The sequence below is a fragment of the Balaenoptera musculus genome, chromosome 18 (assembly GCF_009873245.2).
Source record: "Balaenoptera musculus isolate JJ_BM4_2016_0621 chromosome 18, mBalMus1.pri.v3, whole genome shotgun sequence".
NCBI lineage: Eukaryota > Metazoa > Chordata > Mammalia > Artiodactyla > Balaenopteridae > Balaenoptera > Balaenoptera musculus.
Window position 1 is genome coordinate 77285149 of NC_045802.1, and position 19639 is coordinate 77304787.

General features: G+C 54.7%; 2 protein-coding genes across 2 annotated transcripts in view; one reads left to right on the forward strand and one right to left on the reverse strand.

The window, feature by feature from the left end:
- The window catches only part of COL4A2 (collagen type IV alpha 2 chain), a 177934-nt gene extending 176403 nt beyond the window's left edge, over positions 1-1531 (forward strand). The window contains exon 48 of the mRNA XM_036831172.1: positions 399-1531. Coding sequence (XP_036687067.1) covers positions 399-656 — 258 coding nt within the window. The 3' untranslated portion in view covers positions 657-1531. The remainder of the gene's footprint in view (positions 1-398) is intronic.
- Positions 1532-11737: 10206 nt separating this feature from the next.
- The window catches only part of RAB20 (RAB20, member RAS oncogene family), a 33932-nt gene continuing 26030 nt past the window's right edge, over positions 11738-19639 (reverse strand). Inside the window, exon 2 of the mRNA XM_036831173.1 lies at positions 11738-12730. Within this exon, the coding sequence (XP_036687068.1) occupies positions 12207-12730 (524 nt within the window). The 3' untranslated portion in view covers positions 11738-12206. The remainder of the gene's footprint in view (positions 12731-19639) is intronic.

Consider the following 19639-nt stretch of genomic DNA (forward strand, 5'->3'; position numbering starts at 1 on the left):
GGCTTGCGGGATCTTAGTTCCCCGACCAGGAATCGAACCTGGGCCCTCGGCAGTGAGAGCTCGGAGTCCTAACCACTGGATGGCCAGGGAATTCCCTGGTGCTTAATTTTAATAGACCCTCTGGTTCTGACCCACATGTTGATTTTTTTTTTTTTAATTTACTTTATTGAAGCATAGTTGACTTACAAGGTTGTGCTAATTTCCACTATACAGCACGGTGACTCGGTTATACACATATATACATTCTTTTTCATATTCTTTCCCCTGATGGTTTATCCCAGGATATTGCACAGCGTTCCCTGTGCTCTACAGCAGGACCTTGCTGTTTTATTTTTCCTTTAAAAGAAAAAGTTAACGTGTCGGCATCTCTTCCGCCCTGTCCCCCCTCCCCTGCACAGCACACGGCCGCGGGCGACGAAGGGGGCGGCCAGTCGCTGGTGTCACCGGGCAGCTGCCTGGAGGACTTCCGGGCCACGCCATTCATCGAGTGCAACGGCGCCCGAGGCACCTGCCACTACTATGCCAACAAGTACAGCTTCTGGCTCACCACCATCCCCGAGCAGAGCTTCCAGGGCACGCCCTCGGCCGACACGCTCAAGGCCGGCCTCATTCGCACACACATCAGCCGCTGCCAGGTGTGCATGAAGAACCTGTGATGTCGGGGCCGTCCCACCGGACACGCTTCTCCAGGGGACACGCAGCCGGGGGGCCACTTTGGTGCTTATTCTTAACTTATTACCTCAGATGCCGACCCAAAAATTGACTTCATCTTTTTTTCTTTAAAAAAACAAACCAAAAGAATAATAAAATAAGGGCTACCAAAGGAATTCAGCACCAGCGCTTTGACCAAATAACCCCGTGGCATCCAAGGCGCTGCCCACTCTCCCCACGTCTGTAGGACACCCTGACCCCCCAAAATGGAAGACCATGAACCCTCCCTCTCAGGCCGTCCGTACTAGACGGTTCCCCGCTCAGTGTAGCTAACTGCTTCCTGTGTATCTCTGTAGTCCCTACAGTCTCAGCCGCCACTGATAACCCGCTTACTGAACTCAACGGGGAGGTATAGACAGGCGAGGCCGTGTGCAGCCTGTGGGCTCCTGAGCTCACTCCCGCTGTTCCCGCACGGGGGGCTCCTGGGGGTGGACCCAGCCCTGCTCTCCGGGCCCCCGTGGTGACAGCGCCCTCTTCTCCCAAACGCCGGCCACGCGAAGGATCCTAGTCCTCTCAGGAAGGCCGCCTGTGCCTTTTGTTGTAAAAGCCACTGATGTCCGCACACCAGCTATCACTCTTCCCACCACCCCTTACAGACCGTCGGGTTCGGCAAAACTCACGTAGAAGCGAAGACCTTCTCACCGTCTGTTGTCAGCCAGGCTGCGTGACAGCAAACTTCGTAGGGTCGGAAGTGATGCTTCCACTGCCCCCAGGCCGTCCCTGGACATTTACCCTCCGTACTTTGTGCAGAATTGTATTCCTATGACTACTCCATCCTCTGTAACGACCCCCAAATAAAAGTTCGCTTTGAACGTTTTTATACCCCGAGTCATCGCCTGCCTCATTTTCTCAAGTCCATAGAGCGCAAACTTTGCCGTGAACCCCAGAACACTGCATCCGGGCCCAAGTGCGAGCCCTGCACCCAGCTCGGCAGCGCACAGCTGTTTTTTCCAAGTTTCAGCAGATTGAACACAAGCCTGTGGTGTTGTCATTCGTTTCCCAGGGATCTGTGTTTGTGTTTATAATGCGTTAATGTTTACAGAAAACACCCGCACCGTCACTCACGGGGATTAGCAGGCTGGGTACCACACAAACACACTTCCAGTCACACAAGCAGCCCCAGCACAACATCCCAACAAAATCCCAGTGTTTCCAAGAAATAGCCTCCAAGACACATTTCCGGCTTCAGTTTCTCTGGAACCTGGCTGACCTTCAGGCACCCAACTCACAGAATTTATTTTTACCCTTTAAAATTCAATCTCATATTAAACTTTTTCTAAGTACAGTTTCTACAGTTAACAAGGTGACAGTGTTACCATAATAATTCCACGTGATAATGTTATTTGAAGGAGATCAGCACCTTCCTGGCCTGCATCCCCCCAGCGGCCGCCCAGGGCAAGGACTCTGCCCTGGAGGGTTACGTGGGGACATGACTCCAGGCAGTGGAACGGGGCCTGGGCAGAGCGACCCAGGAAGCAGGGCACCTCACTAAGGGGGCTGCCACTGTGGAGGGCTCAGGGTTCAATCCTGCGGGGACCCACTGAGGGAGGCCACAGAGGGACACTCAGATGGTCCCCCCCCAGGCGTGGGAAAGGCACGTTTTCAGCCTCCAGCTCTTGCCCCCAGGGGTCAGGCTGCCTTACATGGGGCTGAGTGGGCTCCTAGCACCCCAGGTTGAGGTATCAGAGAACCAGGTGAAGCTGATGCAAAGCATTGTAGGCTATACCTGTGGACATCTGGTTTCCATAGCAACAGCTGCAGCGGAAAAGGTGAGCCTAGAGGCTGAGGCCAGGGCCTGAAAGATGCCCAGCACAGGGAGGTGATGGGACAGCTGTTTTAAAGATTCTTTAAATTCTATAGTGTTTTATAATTTTCAAAAGTTTCATATGCACGATTTCACATGGTTTAGCTTTGATGCCTCTGTGAGGTTCGCACATCAGAGGTAGGTGCCCAGCATTAAACACTGAACCTCACACCTAAAATACATAAGGCGAGAAGACCAAGATCAAAATCTCGATACATAATTGGATTCCAAAATGTTGACCATAAAATATAAACCGAACACAAACAAATAATCCATAACCCCAACATCGGTTTGTACAACGAAGCTCATGATCCTGTGCAAGGATAGCAGGTGAAGATTCCTAGTCTGGATCAAACAGCCAACCTTCTGAACCTTGAAAATTCAAACTCTGCCCTTCACAGACCCTTGCACGTTGCGTGAGATTTTTCTGGTCTAGTTTCTCAGGGCTGAGAGTAACCACCACCCCGGAAGCTAAGCGTACTTGAGTGGCCGATGCTGCCCCCCCATTTTCCAGAGAGTGGGTGCCCTGAGACTAGAATCACTGTCTCGCGACCGCTTCATAAGGTGGCTTTCCTCACCCTTCGCACAGACGATGCCAGGACCCACGTTAAACCAGAGGAGATGCCTCTGGAAGCACCCTGGCTGGTCAGAGGGGCACCAGGAAAGACGGAGAAAGTCCTGGAGTATCGCTCCAGCTTCCCGCTGCCTGAGAAGAGCGAGTCGGGTGGACCCCGGGGCAGCTCTGTGCCTGGGGGCCACGAGGTGAGCTGAACCGAAGACCCTGCTCGCCACGGTGGCGTCCTGAGAATTAAATCCGTTCCTACGTGTGGAAGGGCCCCAAGAGAGCTGGCGTGCTCACCATCGTGTGAGTTTGGTGACGTGTCCCAGCCTCAAGAAGAAGGGGTTGGAGACTCGCTGCCATTGGAGGGTTTTAAAAATGTTCCCACAGGGCTTCCCTGTGGCGCAGTGGTTGAGAATCTGCCTGCCAATGCAGGGGACACGGGTCCGAGCCCTGGTCTGGGAAGATCCCACATGCCACGGAGCAGCTGGGCCCGTGAGCCACAACTACTGAGCCTGCGCGTCTGGAGCCTGTGCTCCGCAACAAGAGAGGCCACGATAGTGAGAGGCCCGCGCACTGCGATGAAGAGTGGCCCCCGCTCGCCGCAACTAGAGAAAGCCCTCGCACAGAAACGAAGACCCAGCACAGGCAAAAATAAATAAATTAATTAAAGGGTTAAAAAAATTATATAAAAAAAATGTTCCCACGGACAAGAGGTATCCAAAATAGGCTGTGCAGGGGTGAGGTGGAACCCTTCTGAAGGGAAATTCCTGACACGCACAGAAGGGGTGATATCGAGCTGCGGGAGGACCGTGAAGCGGCAGGACAAACCCAAGTGAACGGTTTGCAGGGTATAAATACGGGAAATGGCAACCCTGCCACTCGAGAGCTACGTGGCACGTGGCCCGGTCAGCACACTCAGCAAGTGCCACAGGTACGGGTGAGCCACTGGGGAGGGTGACGTGAGCACAGAGGTGTCCACCTCGTCCATCCGCCCGAGGGACACCCGGGCTCAGATCACACCTGGACGTGGCCCTACCTCCAGGCTGCTGTTCCCAGAAAGAGGCCATCGCTCTTTTTTTTTTATTATTTATAAATGTGGCATATATATTTATTTATTCCTTTGACAAGTATTTTTTTGAGAACCTATTTGTTGAAGGCACACATCAGTTGTCCTGAGTGGTAAGAATACCACACTGAACAAGACACAGTGCCTGCCCATAGAAATTTTAGTTTACTGGGGGATACAGGCAATAAAAAAAGTAATTAAAATAAAGCGCCATGGGCTTCCCAGATGGCTCAGTGGTTAAGAATCCACCTGCCAATGCAGGGGACATGGGTTCGAGCCCTGGTCCGGGAAGATCCCACATGCCGTGGAGCAACTAAGCCCGTGTGCCACAACTACTGAGCCCGCGTGCCTAGAGCCCGTACTCCACAACAAGAGAAGCAACTGCAATGAGAAGCCCGCTCACCGCAACAAAGAGTAACCCCTGCTCGTCACAACTAGAGAAAGCCCGCACGCAGTAATGAAAACCCAACGCAGCCAAAAATAAATAAATAAATAAATAAAATAAATTTATAAAAATAATAATAATAAATAAAGCGCCATGAATGTTATAAAAGGAGAAATTAGGGGTACAGTAGGAATACAGAGCAGAGATATTTGAACCAAAGAATTCCTCTTGGAGGAAGTGATCTTTTTTTAACTTTTTATTTTATATTGGAGTATAGTTGATTAACAATGTGATAGTTTCAGGTGTACAGCAAAGTGATTCAGTTCTACATATACATGTATATATTCTTTTTCAAATTCTTTTCCCATCTAGGTTGTGAGAGATTATTGAGCAGAGCTCCCTGCGTGATACAGTAGGTCCTTGTTGGTTATCTATTTTATATATAGCAGTGTGTACATGTCAATCCCAAACTCCCTATCCGAAACAGCAGGTGTTAGGAACTAACTGGAGGGGGAGGGGAGAATGCTGACATGGGTAACTTTGGAAACGAGGGAGGCCTGAAGCCAAAGGCCAAGGGCCCGCCCCCCCATGGCTGCGTTCCCCCTGATGCAGCCTCGACCCACACTGTCTGCTGCATCTGAACAATTAGGGAATGGATGGGGGCGCGGGGAGCGTGTTTCCCACCGCCTGAGACGGGGTTTACAGCGAAGAAGCGGGGAGGTGATGGATCAGAGTGAGAGAGGGCGGCCGGACCAGGTTTGGCTGAACACAGACCCCTGGACGTGGGCGTCAGTATCTACATGTGTACTTCCTTGCTCTCAGCTGGAGGGCTCTAAAGAAACACCCTCCAGCCCCCCTGGCAACAGGCACACCCAGCCCAGATCTGGGCTTCGGACACTTTCTCCAGTGAAAGGTCCCAGGGCTCCTTGGAGCAATGGCTGATTCTAGGACGAGTGCAGGAAACACACAAGATGAGCCTGGAACACAGGTGGTGCCAGAAAGTAAGAAAGTACTCAACAATAAACCCCAGGAGCTTCCCTGGTGGCGCAGTGGTTAAGAACCCGCCTGCCAATGCAGGGGACACGAGTTCAAGCCCTGGTCCGGGAAGATCCCACATGCCGCGGAGCAACTAAACCTGTGCACCACAACTACTGAGCCCGCGCTCTAGAGCCCGCGAGCCACAACTACTGAGCCCGTGTGCCACAACTACTGAAGCTTGTGTGCCTAGAGCCCATGCTCCACTACAAGAGAAGCCACCGCAATGAGAAGCCCATGCACCGCAAAGGAGAGTAGCCCCCACTCGCCGCAACTAGAGAAAGCCCACACGCAGCAACGAAGACCCAACGCAACCAAAAATAAATAGTAAATAAATAAATAAATTTTAAAAAATAAATAAATAAACCCCAGAGATGGGAATGGGTCAAAGGGACACAGCAGCCAACAGACACAGCTTCCCGTTCACGAAAGCTAGGATAATGTGATCAAGAAGGAAGCCATCCTGAATTATAACCCAAAGAATCAAAAGAATGTCCGTGAGTCCACACTGATATAACAATGGAATCAATAAATGAATGGGGAGAAGAGACAAATCCTTGTAAAAACACCCAGTTAAAGTGGGTAGTTATTCTACCATAAAGGAGGGGCGTGTGCGCTGTGCCTGGCGACATCCTTCCAGAGAGCAGAGTGTGGAAGGAGCGGAGAGGGCACCTGTGCCGTGGGGACCGTGACCCACACACCTGGGCCATGTGATCGGTGATGAGTCACGGTAACAGCGGGAGCCCCGTTAGCATGACCTGAGGACGGCACTTACCTCTGTGCTCTTCCTCCCAAACCTCCACCCCAGCCGCATCAGGAGGAACACGTCGGACAAATCCCAGTCAAGGGGTATCCTACAGAACACCTGTCCGTACCCCTCAAGGCCATCAAGGTCACCAAAACAAGGTGGTCTGAGAGGCTGTTAGAGCCATGGGGACCCTAAGGAGATGTGACCACTAAATGTCATGTGGTGTCCAGATGGGACCCTGAACAGAGAAAAGACATTAGGTGAAATTAAGGGGATCTAAATAAAGCATGGACCTCAGTTAATAGTAATGTAAAGCAGGAGGAAAAGAAAGGACGGTGGACGTTTTAGGAGCTGGTGGAAACGGGTGTATCTGAGAGCCAAGTCCACGTCCAGTGCAACGTCAGGAAGCAGCTGGGAGCATCTCCCACCCCCCCGAGCCCCCTCCTCACCTGCGGGATCTTCCCTCGCCCCGTCTCCCACCGCAGGTTACTGAGCCCACTTCTCCCAGCACCCTCCTTGGAGTGACCGGTCCTCACGTGGGCCCCGGCCTGCCCCCTCCCACCAGGCTCAAAACCTGCCGGGTGCCCAGCCACACCACTGCCCCAAATAGCGTATGGACTTGGGCCGGCAGAGCGGCTACCCTGAACCCCTGAGAAGGACCAGCCCCTGGGCACCACGTCAGGGAGGGACAGCCATCGCAGGCGTCCAGCGACTTCTGGGTGGCGTGGTCACCAGGGCTGAGACCGCCGGATGCCGGGGAGTGCGGCTCTTGGGCCCCACCTGTGCCCAGCATCAGCTTCCACTGTTGGTGGATGTTTACTAAAGGCACACGTGCTGGTGTTGTGCATGTGCATGCCCCCGTGCACACACGTCACACGTGCACATACAAGCACTCATATGCACATGTACACATGCACGAGTGCACAGGCATCACACGTGCACATACACACACTCACATGCACATGTACACGCATACCCGTGCACACACGTGTCATACGTGCACATACATGCACTCACGTGCACACATACACCACACCCGTGCACATGCGTCACACATGCACATACACATGCACATGTACACATGCACGAGTGCACAGGCATCACATGTGCACATACACACACTCACATGCACATGTACACGCATACCCGTGCACACACGTCACACTGCACATACACGCCTTCACACGCAGTGCACATGCGTCACACATGCACATACACATGCACATGTACACATACACAGGTGCACAGGCATCACACTACACATACATGCACTCACGTGCACACGTACATGCATACCCATGCACACATGTCACACTGCATATACACGCACTCACATGCACAGTACACACACCCGTGCACGCGTGTCACACTGCACATACACGCACTCACGTGCACACGTACACCACACCCGTGCACGCATGTCACACTGCACATACACGCACTCACGTGCACACGTACACCCACACCCGTGCACGCGCGTCACACTGCACATACATGCACTCACATGCATGCACGTGCGCACACATCCCTCGGGAGAGAAAGCACCTTTTCCAGTTCCTGTACTTCCCAGTCAAACATCATTCACAATCCCTAAAAACAAATTTTTTAAAAGGTATAAAGTCAGAGCTCACAAAGCAAAGTGTTCTCGGGTGAATCCGACTTTTTTTTGACATTACTGAGAAAGGGAAAGAATGTCTTTCCGGCCAGTTCCCCCCATCGCGCTGACGGTCACACCTTGGGGGACAGTCACTCGTCCCCACTGCCGCAGCCCTGTGCTCAGGGCTCTCCCGGGGTGTCCCCCGCCTGCCACCCTCTGTGAGGCAGGGACGCCCGCTCCATTTTACAACTAAGGAGGTTCCACCAAAGGGGGGTGAGTCAAGTGGGTGAAATGACACAGCAAGGCTAGTCAGCAGGCACTCCAGCCCAAGCCCCCCAGACACTGAGTCGCCTTCCCCAAGTCGCTGCCATTGATGGAGCCCCAACTCCACGCTGGCCCGGTGACTGGGGGGGAGGCGCACCCTGGGGGCCTCCGACACCCTCCCCACCGGCCTGCTGACTGCCGGGGGCCTTGCCAAGCGCAGGGCTGACCAACGGGGGCCCTGCCTCCTTCCACGGCCAAGTTCAGGAGCAAAGGGCCCTAGAGGGAGGCTGACTTGGAGCCTGTGGGTCATTCGATGGCGTAAAACAGTCATAAAACTGCAGCCATTTCCACAGAGGCCGTTTGACGATCTGGAGGTCAGGGTCCAGCTTCTCTGACAGGGAGACCCACACTCTCGCCTGGAGCTGCCTTAGCCCTTATTCCACACCTAGAAAGAGTCGGATTTACCTGCAGGGCTCCTGGGAAGGAATTCTTGCACGTGGATTAGGAGTCTGTTGGGGGTCCCCGCACCTCCTGGAGGAATGGGCAGGTGAAGCCGAGGGAGGAGGGTGGGCAGGGGCCTGGGGACCCACCCGGCCCTCCTCCCTGCGACCGACGCCAGCAGCCCTGGGCCCGTGAGATGAGCAGCGAGGAGACTCCCTCTGTGCCTCAGGACTCTTCCGGGAAAGGACCAGATGGAGTAAAGTGAGGGGCGCTGCTCGTGTCTTGGGCAGTGAGCGTCTGCCTGCTAGAAGCCGGAACAGCCAAGCCGAACGCAGGAAGGAAGGAGGCTCCGGGCTGCCCGGCCCTGGAAGGCCGGGACAAGACCTCGGCGGGTCTGCCTCTCCAGCCACCGGGGACTCCAGCTCTAGATGCACCTTTCCTTGCCCGGGTTCTGGGTCCTCACACCCCCAAACCAGCTGCCTTGCAGACCCTCCTGCTGGGGGAGGGGCAGTGAGCTCAAGGTCAACGCACGGGAAGGGAGGGAAGGTCGGCCTTTCTCCAGGACCCAGAGAGGGAGGATGGGGCCCAACAGCATCCAGAGCGGGCACACTGTGTGCAGGGTCTACACTGCAGACCCAGCAACTCTGCCCCGCTCTGACAGGGCAGGCCAAAGGGTCCCGCTTCGAGAAGTGGAAAAGATCGGGCCAAGTGCTAAGTAAGGGAACGGGGAGGGGGTGTGACATAATGAGGGCAGGCGGGGTGGGGTGCAGAGGAGGGCTGGCCCTGCCTCGTTACACAAAGGCAAGAACAGCCCCCGGTTCCATCAGCCACAGCAGGAGCAGATTCTGCCTCAGAACATTCCAGACTCCTGGGGAGACCACCCCACCTCTTGCTCTTGGACACAAGAGCAAGTGCCCAGGGCTCGCCCCCCTCAGGCGGTCTGCGGTCATCGGCGCAGGTGCTCCGCGTGTGCAGGGCCGGCGCGGAGCTCGGAGGTAGAGCACGAGTCAGCTCCATCCCCCTTCTCTCGGGAGGACAAAACCACCTCCGATCCACCGCCCACAGCAACCGGCCTCTGAGCCCCGGCGCACCTCGGCCAGAGGGAGACCTTGCTGGAGGTGGAGCTGCCGGACGTCTGCGGGAGAGGGTTGCTGGCACAGCGGGCAGAGCTGATTCAACCAGGAGGTCGGGTTCAGAAATGACAAAGCGGTTCTCTTAAGACACCAGCCTAGCGGCCTGTGAAAAGGGGGAACCATGGTTTCCAACACCCAGATTACAACATAACCCCCCTCAAAACTTCCCACGCAGGACACCTCGAGGCCACCAGGAAATGCCTGGCCAGGAGCTGCTGTTGAGAAGGTTTCTGAGGACACTCGGGTGAAAGTCTGCAGCGATGGCTCCTGGGCCAGGCTCAGCAGGTTAACCCACGGCTGTCCATGGCCTCCCAGCCACAGAGCAGCTGCATTTGATCAAAGGGAAAGAAGGAATGTTTGAGGTCCCAGCTCGAACCCGCATCCAGCAGAGGATCCCCTCCTTCTCCACTGGCTAGCTCACTAAAGCAGCTGAAGCTTCCCCAGAACTGACCTGGTTCCCTGGTCGGGAACTGGGCCCGCGAGCGACCACGGCTGGAAACCCGTGAGCAGGCTCAGACCCCAGGACCAGTCTCCCCGGCGAGAGCCCAGGCTGGCACCCAAAGTCCACTTGGGTCAGAGCCCAGAGTGAAGCCTACTTTTTAGGGCAGCAGTGAGGGTGCAATGCTTACGTGTTGTTGCTGGAGAAGGTGCCGTCCTGGGCCATCCTCCAGAACACGGGGTCATTCAAGGGCACGAGCTGGGGGCGCTCAGAGCAGATGGGCAAGAGAATTAGACTATTCAGGAGGAAAGGGCTGTGGGAACTTAGCCACCCCTGCCTTCAAGTACGAAGACAGAAATAATTTCCTAGGATGCTTTTTCCCCTCCACAGTCCTCAAAGACAAGTTCCTGGGTCTCCCAGACGTCTCACTAGCAAAGACACACTTCACGGAAAAATAAATACAACTTCCAACCACTAAATGGGAAACTAAGCCACGTCAATGAAAAGTAATCAGACTGACTCGTTTTCACTTTTGAACGGGCTACGGTTGCAAAATGGAAGTTTTAGACCTCGAGATCTGCTTCAGTAACAGGGCATCTCAATTGAGGCCTCCCCAGTCACACACAGGGGACTCTGCTGGTGTTTCCATCACACAGATGGGGCTCGTTTGCTTACCCGGAGGACGTGCACCACCCGGGAGCAGAGGCAGGGCTAGAGGCTGCAGAATCAGAGATCATGGGCCCTCCGCAAAAACACTGAACACCTCCCCAAAAAAACTACTGCTCATGAAACATTGTTCACCAGCCCCACTTTGCTTCCTGTCAAGGACTGAATGCTTGTGTCTCCCAACATCCATATGTTGAAGTCCTAACCCCCAGATGGGATGGTGTCTGGAGGTGGGGCTTTTGGGAGGTAATCAGGTTTGGATGAAGCCATGAGGTTGGGGCCCCCATGACGGGATTAGTGCCCTTGTAAGGAAAGAGTCACCAGAGCTCTCTCTCCCTCCAGTACGTGAGGACACATGCAGAAAGGTGGCCATCTACAAGCCAGGAGAGTGCCCTCACCAGAAACTGAGTCGGCTGGCACCTCAATGTAGCTTCCAGCCCTCAGGACTGAGAAATAAAGGTCTGCGGTGTTTCATTACAGCTGCCAAGCTGGCTGAGACACCCCTTTCCCAACAGAGAGCCCCAAGCCTGACCTACTTGTTTTCCATTAAATTTCTAAGAAAACAAAACTGCTGTCTCACAGCTTCCCTGTCTTGGCATCTCCTAAGAACAAAGCCACACCCCACGCCCGGAAAAGACGTTTCCTATTCAGCAACTGCACGGGCAACCCACACAGAGGTCAGCAGAGACAGAGCTTTTAGTTTTGCTTCTATTATTGTAACTCGTGTCTTCAAGACAACTAGGCAGATGGGCCAACCTAAATACCTGGAATTTGTAGGATTCAATGCAGCTTTTAAAGATAGAGAGACGTGCCTTAAGCTCACAGCCATCACTCGAGCGCCCCCAGCAAGGAGCCTATAGGAGCACAAATAAAGTCTAAATCAAAGTTCTTCTCAAAATCCTTTTTAATAATACGTGTGGTTCACAATGCTGCAACCAATATAAAAACAGTGATTCCTGATTTTGTATAAATTAACATTTATCGAGAATCGTTACGATGCATCAGGGTACAAGTACCGAACGGTAGGACCAAAGATAAATCACAGTGAGCAGAAACGTCTGAAAGTCACACAGGTGCCGAGACAGCAGAACACCTTCTGTCAGAGGCCAGGTGTGAGGACGGGGCAGCCAGAGGACGGCGGTCTCCAGGAGCCCAGCTCTGCAGGGGGCTCCTCTGGACGGTCCATCCACTCCCCACCTCCCAGGGCAGCGACGTACGTGGGGGACCAGTCACGGGGACCTTCGCTACTGGCTGGCATTTCCACCCGGTCTCCTCCGCCGAGTGCAGTTATACAAAGTGACCCCCAATCTGCTCCTCTGACAGTCCGTGCACCCCGGGGGCCGGGCCTGGGCGCGTCAGGCACAGCACCCAGATCTGGTCCGTGCGGGCGGCCTGGAGCTGGCGATGTCCACGGTCTGCGGCGGCCCCTGGGCCCTCTGCTGCAGGATCACAGGCACCACCATGTCGAACAGGGTTTCAAACAGCAGGTCCACGTTGTGCCCGGTCTTGGCGCTGGTCTCGAAGCACATCTGCTCCGCAGCCGGCACGTCCTTCTCGTCCAGCATCTTGTACTTGAGGATCTTTTTGTAAAAGGCCACCGCGTCCTCCGGCTGCACCTGCTTCGGCAGCCTGGGGGCTGCGCCGCCGCCGCCGCCAGCCGGCCCTCCCTCCTGGCCGCCCTCCCCGGGCCCCTCCTCACTCAGGTCCACCTTGTTTCCCACGATGGCGAAGAGGCAGTCGGCGCTGGCCGTGTCCGTCAGGCCCAGGAACCTGTCCTCCAGCTCCAGCAGGCTCTGGGCGTGGTTCACGTCGTAGGTGAGGATGACGGCGGCCGCCCCCCGGCAGTACATGGAGCCCAGGCCATGGAACTGCTCGCGCCCTGGGGGCGTGGGGGGAGAAAGATACAGTTACCTCTCCTCTCTGGAAGTGCCCCCCGACCATGCCGCCAGGGACCCCCGGGAGGGACCATGGAATCGCGACCCCAAACGTAGGTGTGGCTGGAGCTGAACGGCATGGAGACCCTGCTGTGCAGAAAGACGGGGTGATGGCCAGTCCCCAGGGCCAGCGGTTCCTGCACAGCCCCGTCCGCCCACCGCAGTGAACCCCCGAGACCGAGGAAGACAGCCGGGCCCTGCTTTCCCCCTAATGGGCGGTGGCGTGGCTTTGCTCCTATTTCTGCGTCTCACACGGGGATGTTTACACGCGACGCTCCCGCCAAGGGTCCTGCTCCTCGATGACACGCTCTGTACCACCTCCCAGCGTGGCAGTCGTGCTGACGTGGCACCAAGCAAGTCTGCGCTCCCGGGGGGAGCAGAGCGCCCCGAGCCCAAGGCCCTGCCCCACCTCCGAGGCCACCTCCCCACCCCCAGGCTGCGGACCTCCTGGAGAAGGAGCTCAGAAGTGAGTGTGTCGGAACAGAGAACACGCACGCTAAGGAAATGCCCTCTCTTTGAGGGAAGACAGCGCAACTTCACTTTCAAGCCAAGTTGGGTGCCGCTGTGCACACCACACGGCAAAGCAGTTATGGACATCCCGCCGCCGAGGGCTGGCCCCGCCCCTGAAGCCTGGGCCCCTACCTGCCCAGAGTGGGGAAGCGACAGCGGATGCAGACGGCCCTGGGCCCCTCAGACCTCCTCCCCCCTCTTCCTCCCTCCCTCACCTGCCCGTGGGCACCAATCAGGGCTGCACAGGCCCCAGGTGACAGCCCCGAGGGGGACAGACAGCAAATCCCCTGGAGAAGGTTCAAGAAGGATCCGGACAGCTGGACACAGTCCTGAGCCCAGCCCAGGGCTGCTCCCCGCCTCAGAGCCTGGGCAGGGCCATTGGGAATGGACACTTCACACAGGAAGGCTGAGGCCTTCCTTGTCTTTTCAGTTTTAAGGGGAAATGGGTGTTTTCTAAGTTGGACAAGTCACAGCGAGAACACAGCATAAATCTCCCTTGGGCCGACCTCCTTCTCTCTGGTCCTTTGGGGAGAGGGTGGGCACCTCCCAGGGCGTCTGCGGACTGTGACCTCCCAGGGGGTCCCTGGCCCCCTTCCAGGTCCCCCTCCTGTCCTGGCCTGTCCCTCGTCCCTCTGAGCCCCGACGCAGACGCTCAGCACACCCCAAGCGGAGGTCTCGGTCATGCGGCTAATAGACACCTGTCTCCACCAGGGAGGACAGGACCTGTGGCTTTACTCACCCCCCACCGCCCCGAGCCCGTGCTCGGTGCCACTAAATGCGTTGAGTAAGTGAAGCCACAAATCATCCCCTCCATTTGTTTTTTTTTAAAGAAAAGACAACACAGTTTTTCTCTCATGTAAGATTTCTTGGTTTGTTTCGTAACCATTTGGTCTCATTTGCTAGGTGGTGGGAGCCTCAAACATGTCAGAGGCTGAATTTACACCCTGCACCCATCTCAACTCCCACCTTTACTCTGAACTGCAGACCCAGGGGAAGACACTGGGGGAGGGGAAGAGGGGGAGGAAAGGAGGAGGGAGGGGGGGGAGGAAAAGAGGGGGAAGGGAGGAGGGGGAAGAGAGAGGGAGGGAGGGAAAACCTTGATGGGTTAAACCCCCAAATAACTGAAATTTTGTCACACGTGAATACCTTTATTCCTTCATATCAAATCATCAGAAGCCCTGATGTATGTAAAAGGCCCAGATCACAGTAAGCAGCAAGACCAGTGCCCCTCACCTTGGGGTCTCCGGAGGCCAAGTGTGACCACGTTTGTTCCCAGGTTTTCCCCAATGGCCCCCTTGGTTTCCCTTCTCCCTCGTTCACGATGGGAAGACGGTTCACTGACTCCAGGGAGGGAAGTTCATAAATGCAAAATGGGGCCCCTCCTGAAGGCGTCCCAGGCCCCGGGATCAGTCACACCTCCTACAGCTGCCATCTGAGTTCACACCCTCCACGCGCGGAGGGAAGACCCCCTGGACCTGGGTGTGTAACAGAGAAGAGCAAACCTGACTCCATACTGGATCTATTCCTTTGGCGCTAACCCTGGGCTCTGTTGCCTGTGCTGAGTCATGCTGGCTCTGCCCCTTCGTAAAAGAATGTTGCCTGGAGCCTGCAATATGCAGGAGAGCCCATTCTCGAGGCTCTGACCTTTAAAGGTGTAACTCTTTTCCATCCATACAGAGATAAAAAGTTGCAGGACAGAAAAATAACAACTGTGTTGTTGGAGATTTATAGGAACGTTGTGCCCTGACCTGTGCACAGCTGCGCGAGAACCAAGGATACAGGCACCAAGGACATGCGACAACCAGCGACACCCCCTGCCGTTTCGGTAGACAAGAAGCCTGGATTCTGTTAATAACTGGGAAACATGGCTCTTTGGGACCGCTTGTCCACCGTCTTCTCGGTCCGCTGGAATTGCAAAGAAAGTGGCTATTCTTTACCCCAAAACCTTGTCTCTCAGTTGACTGGCACGCTGTGCAGTGAGCAGTATGAGGTTGGACTCCATAACAGGTAGGCCTCTCCGGGAGGGTCCCCCCCTCCACCGCCACGGAGGAGCCCAGGATTGACGTCACCAGGTAGGCCTCTCCGGGAGGGTCCCCCCCCACCACCACGGAGGAGCCCAGGATTGACGTCACCAGGTAGGCCTCTCCGGGAGGGTCCCCCCCCGCCACGGAGGAGCCCAGGATTGACGTCACCAGGTAGGCCTCTCCGGGAGGGTCCCCCCACCCCACGGAGGAGCCCAGGATTGACGTCACCTGAAGCGCACTTGCCCACACTCACTGGTCCTTGCAGACCTAATCAATCACCCTTGACATGCCTCTCCCTAACTGGAATCCGGACTCCCGAAGAACCAGGCCCGGAGTTTGCTTTCATTCCTTTGTGGGGTGCGTGTGGGGCAGTGGTCCCCAGACAGTCATCGCACCTTGAGCCTCTGTGCTCCATGCCACCCGCCCTCCAAAGCACCCCAGCCTCTCGGTGCCCGCGGGACCACATTTCCTCCCTGAAGGACGAGGCGGGTGGGGCAGGTGGGTGGGCAGGGAAAGCACCAGGCAGGACAGGGTCAGGGTGGGATCGTCTGCCCCCGTCCCGGATGCAGATGCGAAGACCCCCATGTCAATGACGGCAGTGGACTGAAAGTTGCCTAGTCCTTACGTGCTTGCACAATGCGACCACCTGAGTCCACACTCCCCAGGTAACACCAACACTCCATCCCTGACATCCTGCACCTGACCCCCCGCCCAGGGCTCCTTCTCCATCAGGCAAAGCACCAAACCCCCAGCTCATCCCACCAGCAGCCCCCAGCCAAGCTGCCTCAAGATTCCCCCCAGACTGCCTCTGATGAAAGGCTGTTCCTCTGTTGTAGTCTCTAGTTTGGGCCACAGAGCCCCCCGCTGACTACAGTGGGGACAGAACCCAGGAGTCCATGACCTTGAACGGGGAAAGGTGTAATCTCTATTCTCACCATCCTCTAACTGAAAGTTAGCATTTCCTTCCATAGACACATTGCAACAAACCAGAAATGACTATAGGAAGCAATCCGTGTGCTGTGTCACCGACAGAAATAACAGAGGCTTTCAATCCACACTGCAGTTGTGTATGTTTATCATCAGCTCAAAATCTCAATGGCTATTAGACCTGCCAGTAAAGAAAACCTGGTTTCCTGGGAAAACTTGGTGTTTTACTGCATGCGTTTAAATACAGTATTCAGAGAAAGGGTCACAGGCTGGTGCCACCCGGATACAAGGGGATCCATGGCACAAAAGAAATGAAGAACCCCTGGTCCAGGGGTCTTTGGAGCTCGGATTGAAGGCATGACACCTCCACACAGCTACTTATATAAAATATAGTGATCTTTGCCATTAAACCAGGTTTCAGCCAAATGGCCAAGAAGTACAGAGGAGTTCCACCCCAATCATTCTGAAACGGCGACATTCTGGCCTCCCCCGGGGGCAGGCTGTTGCCGATACGGCAGCCCTGGAGAGAGCAGCCTGCAGAGAAGGGCGCCGCGTCCAGGAGAAGGGCCGCACGGGCTACACCTGACAGCTGTCATCTCCCTCGCTCGGAGCAGGACCCCAAGCCAGGGACCTGCTTCTCCAGTGAAGCCCCAAGTGTCCCCCAAGTGATCTGACGGGGAGGCGAGCTGGAGAGGGTGACGCCCCAGCCAGGTCTGGCAGGAGTTGGAGGTGCGCGTCCTGTGATCCCGCAGTGATCCTGAAGATTAGAGCCACTTCCCGGAAAGCAAGTTTACAGCCGTTGGGCTCCTGCCCCGGTCTGCTGGGAAGGGCAGCCTGCCTACCCTCGGGGTGCTCTGGAATTCACCACCCGCAGAGCCACATTCCCTCCTTCTGCATACCAGCAGCAGGTCAGCCCTCTGACTAATAATTTAATTATTAAAGTTTCATGTCAAATTACACTGTGCGCTTACGGGCAGAAACGAAACAGCATTCTCCCGTCCCTTCGTGGACCCCATGGGAGATGAAGATCAAGGTGTCTTCCAAAACTGGCAATAGGAAACTTTAGTCAAGAAGCAAAGAAAAAACAGAAATGCTTCCCCATCATTACCACTGAGCGGGGACTCTTCCTTTCACACAGGATCATCTCACAGACAGCGAGCCCGGCAGCAAGAGGTTTTGCCAACAGCTAAAAATGCCGTCAGCTCCCACCCGCCAGGTTTCACAGGAGGGGGACAGAGTGTCATGCCAGCCATCCCGGGAGAATTGCTTCCAGGTCTGTTACATAGTTCTCTGAGGACAACAGGCCACTGTTAATGCCTAGGCCTAAAATAGTTTTCCTTTCCAGATAAAAATGTCTGGTTTGCCTGTAAAAAACCAAAGAAGTAAATAATACCAAAAGAGAAAGCAGAATAACTAAAGGAAGTAGGAACTACAGCATCCCAAAAGCCAGCCTGAAAAGAGGCGGGCAAGAGCTGCTGATCAAATCCCACAGTCTGTCATCTACCCATCAACCAGCGCAAACAAATCAAATGCCATTACCCCAGCTAAAGAATTTACAATTATGCAGTTTTCATGCTTGAAATTCTTTATATATATACATATATATATATATATACACACACATTTATTTATTTTATTATTTTATTTTTGCTGCATTGGGTCTTTGTTGCTGTGCACGGGCTTTCTCTAGTTGCGGTGAGCGGGGGCTACTCTTTGTTGTGATGCGTGGGCTTCTCATTGCAGTGGCTTCTCTTGTTGCAGAGCACGGGCTCTAGTTGTGCGGGCGTTAGTAGTTGTGGCATGTAGGCTCAGTAGTTGTGGCATATGGGCTCAGTAGTTGTGGCTCACAGGCTCTAGAGCACAGGCTCAGTAGTTGTGGCTCACGGGCTTAGTTGCTCCACAGCATGTGGGATCTTCCCAGACCAGGGCTCGAACCCATGTCCCCTGCATTGGCAGGCGGATTCTTTTTTTTTTTTTTTAAAACATCTTTATTGAAGTATAATTGACAGGCGGATTCTTAACCACTGTGCCACCAGGGAAGCCCCCCATGCTTGAAATTCTTAAATATCATTTTGGATGCAATCTGGAGCTTTTAGGCTGCTTTCAAATGAGCGTAGTGCCCATAATAAGACAGGCTAGTCCGACATGGAACAAAGGTTCTGAATTTAGTCCTAACTGCGTTTAAGTGGGAGCCTGGTATTTCTGGCATCACAGAGGCGGTGAAGACTAAGTGGGGAGGTGGTGAGACAAGGCCGCTTGCGGTTGGCTCTGGGCGTATTTGAACCCAAGGCTGTTGAGTAAGTTTTCCAGTAGTCTGTGAATGTGCGCTGAGCCGGAGGTCAGGCCCCTGCTGCTAGCCCACTGTAATGTCAGCTCCTGGACCCCTCAGAGCGATGGCTTCCTCGTCGGCGATGGGCTTGAACTGGGACGCTCACAGGTTCCCTTCCCACGTGCTCAAATCGGGTATTTCCCTCTCTCTCTCCCTCTCCCTCTCTCTCTTTCTCTCTCTCTCTCTCTCTCCTTCTTTCCCCAACCCAGGTCCCTAAGCACCAATTCCGAAGCTGAAGCTCTAGGAATTCTGGCAGTTTCCTTTACTTCGTGGTCCAATTCTGGGGATGCCAGGGCACCGGGCTGACGCTGCACCAGCCCTGAGGGGGCAACAAGAAAAGTCACAAGTTGTTTCAAGTTTAACCAGCGCAGCTGAGGGTCAGGCTGCCAGGCTTGGCGTACGTGACCCCTGCCGTACAGCCTGCCATGGCGCTGGAGACAGGGGTCGGAGAGAGGGGCCCAGCCTCCTTCACCTCCAGGAAGCGGCCTGGGCTCCCTGGCCGTGGGCAGACCGCAGGGCTGCAGGACGGGTGGACGCGGGGCTGCCCAGGAGCTCTGGCTTGTCTGTGACGCAAATCAAGGAGTGACTGTCTCACTTAGCTGTATCCTCGTTGTTGCATATTACAGAATTTCCTTCTATTTTTCAAGCTGAATAATATTCCACTGTATGCATATACCACATTTTCTTATCTATTCATCCGTCAAAGGACATGTAAGTTGCTTCCATTCGTGGCTACTGTGAATAAAGCTGCAAGGAACTTGGAGGTGCTAACAAGTCAGTCGCAGGACAAAACTGCACGACTCCACTTCTAGGAAGCATTTAAAATAGTCAAATTCATAGAACTGAACAGCAGAATGGTGGTTGCCAGGGTCTGGGGGGGAGGGGAAATGGGGAGTCACTTATCCACGGGCATCAAGTTTCACCAGCACGATGCAAAACTTCTAGAGATGAACTGTGCAAATGCAACCCGGTAGCTGAGGTCAGCCCAGTGTAACGTGCACTTAACACCATGTAAGAGGGTACCTTAAGTGTTCTTACCACAATAAAATAAAATTAACAAACAA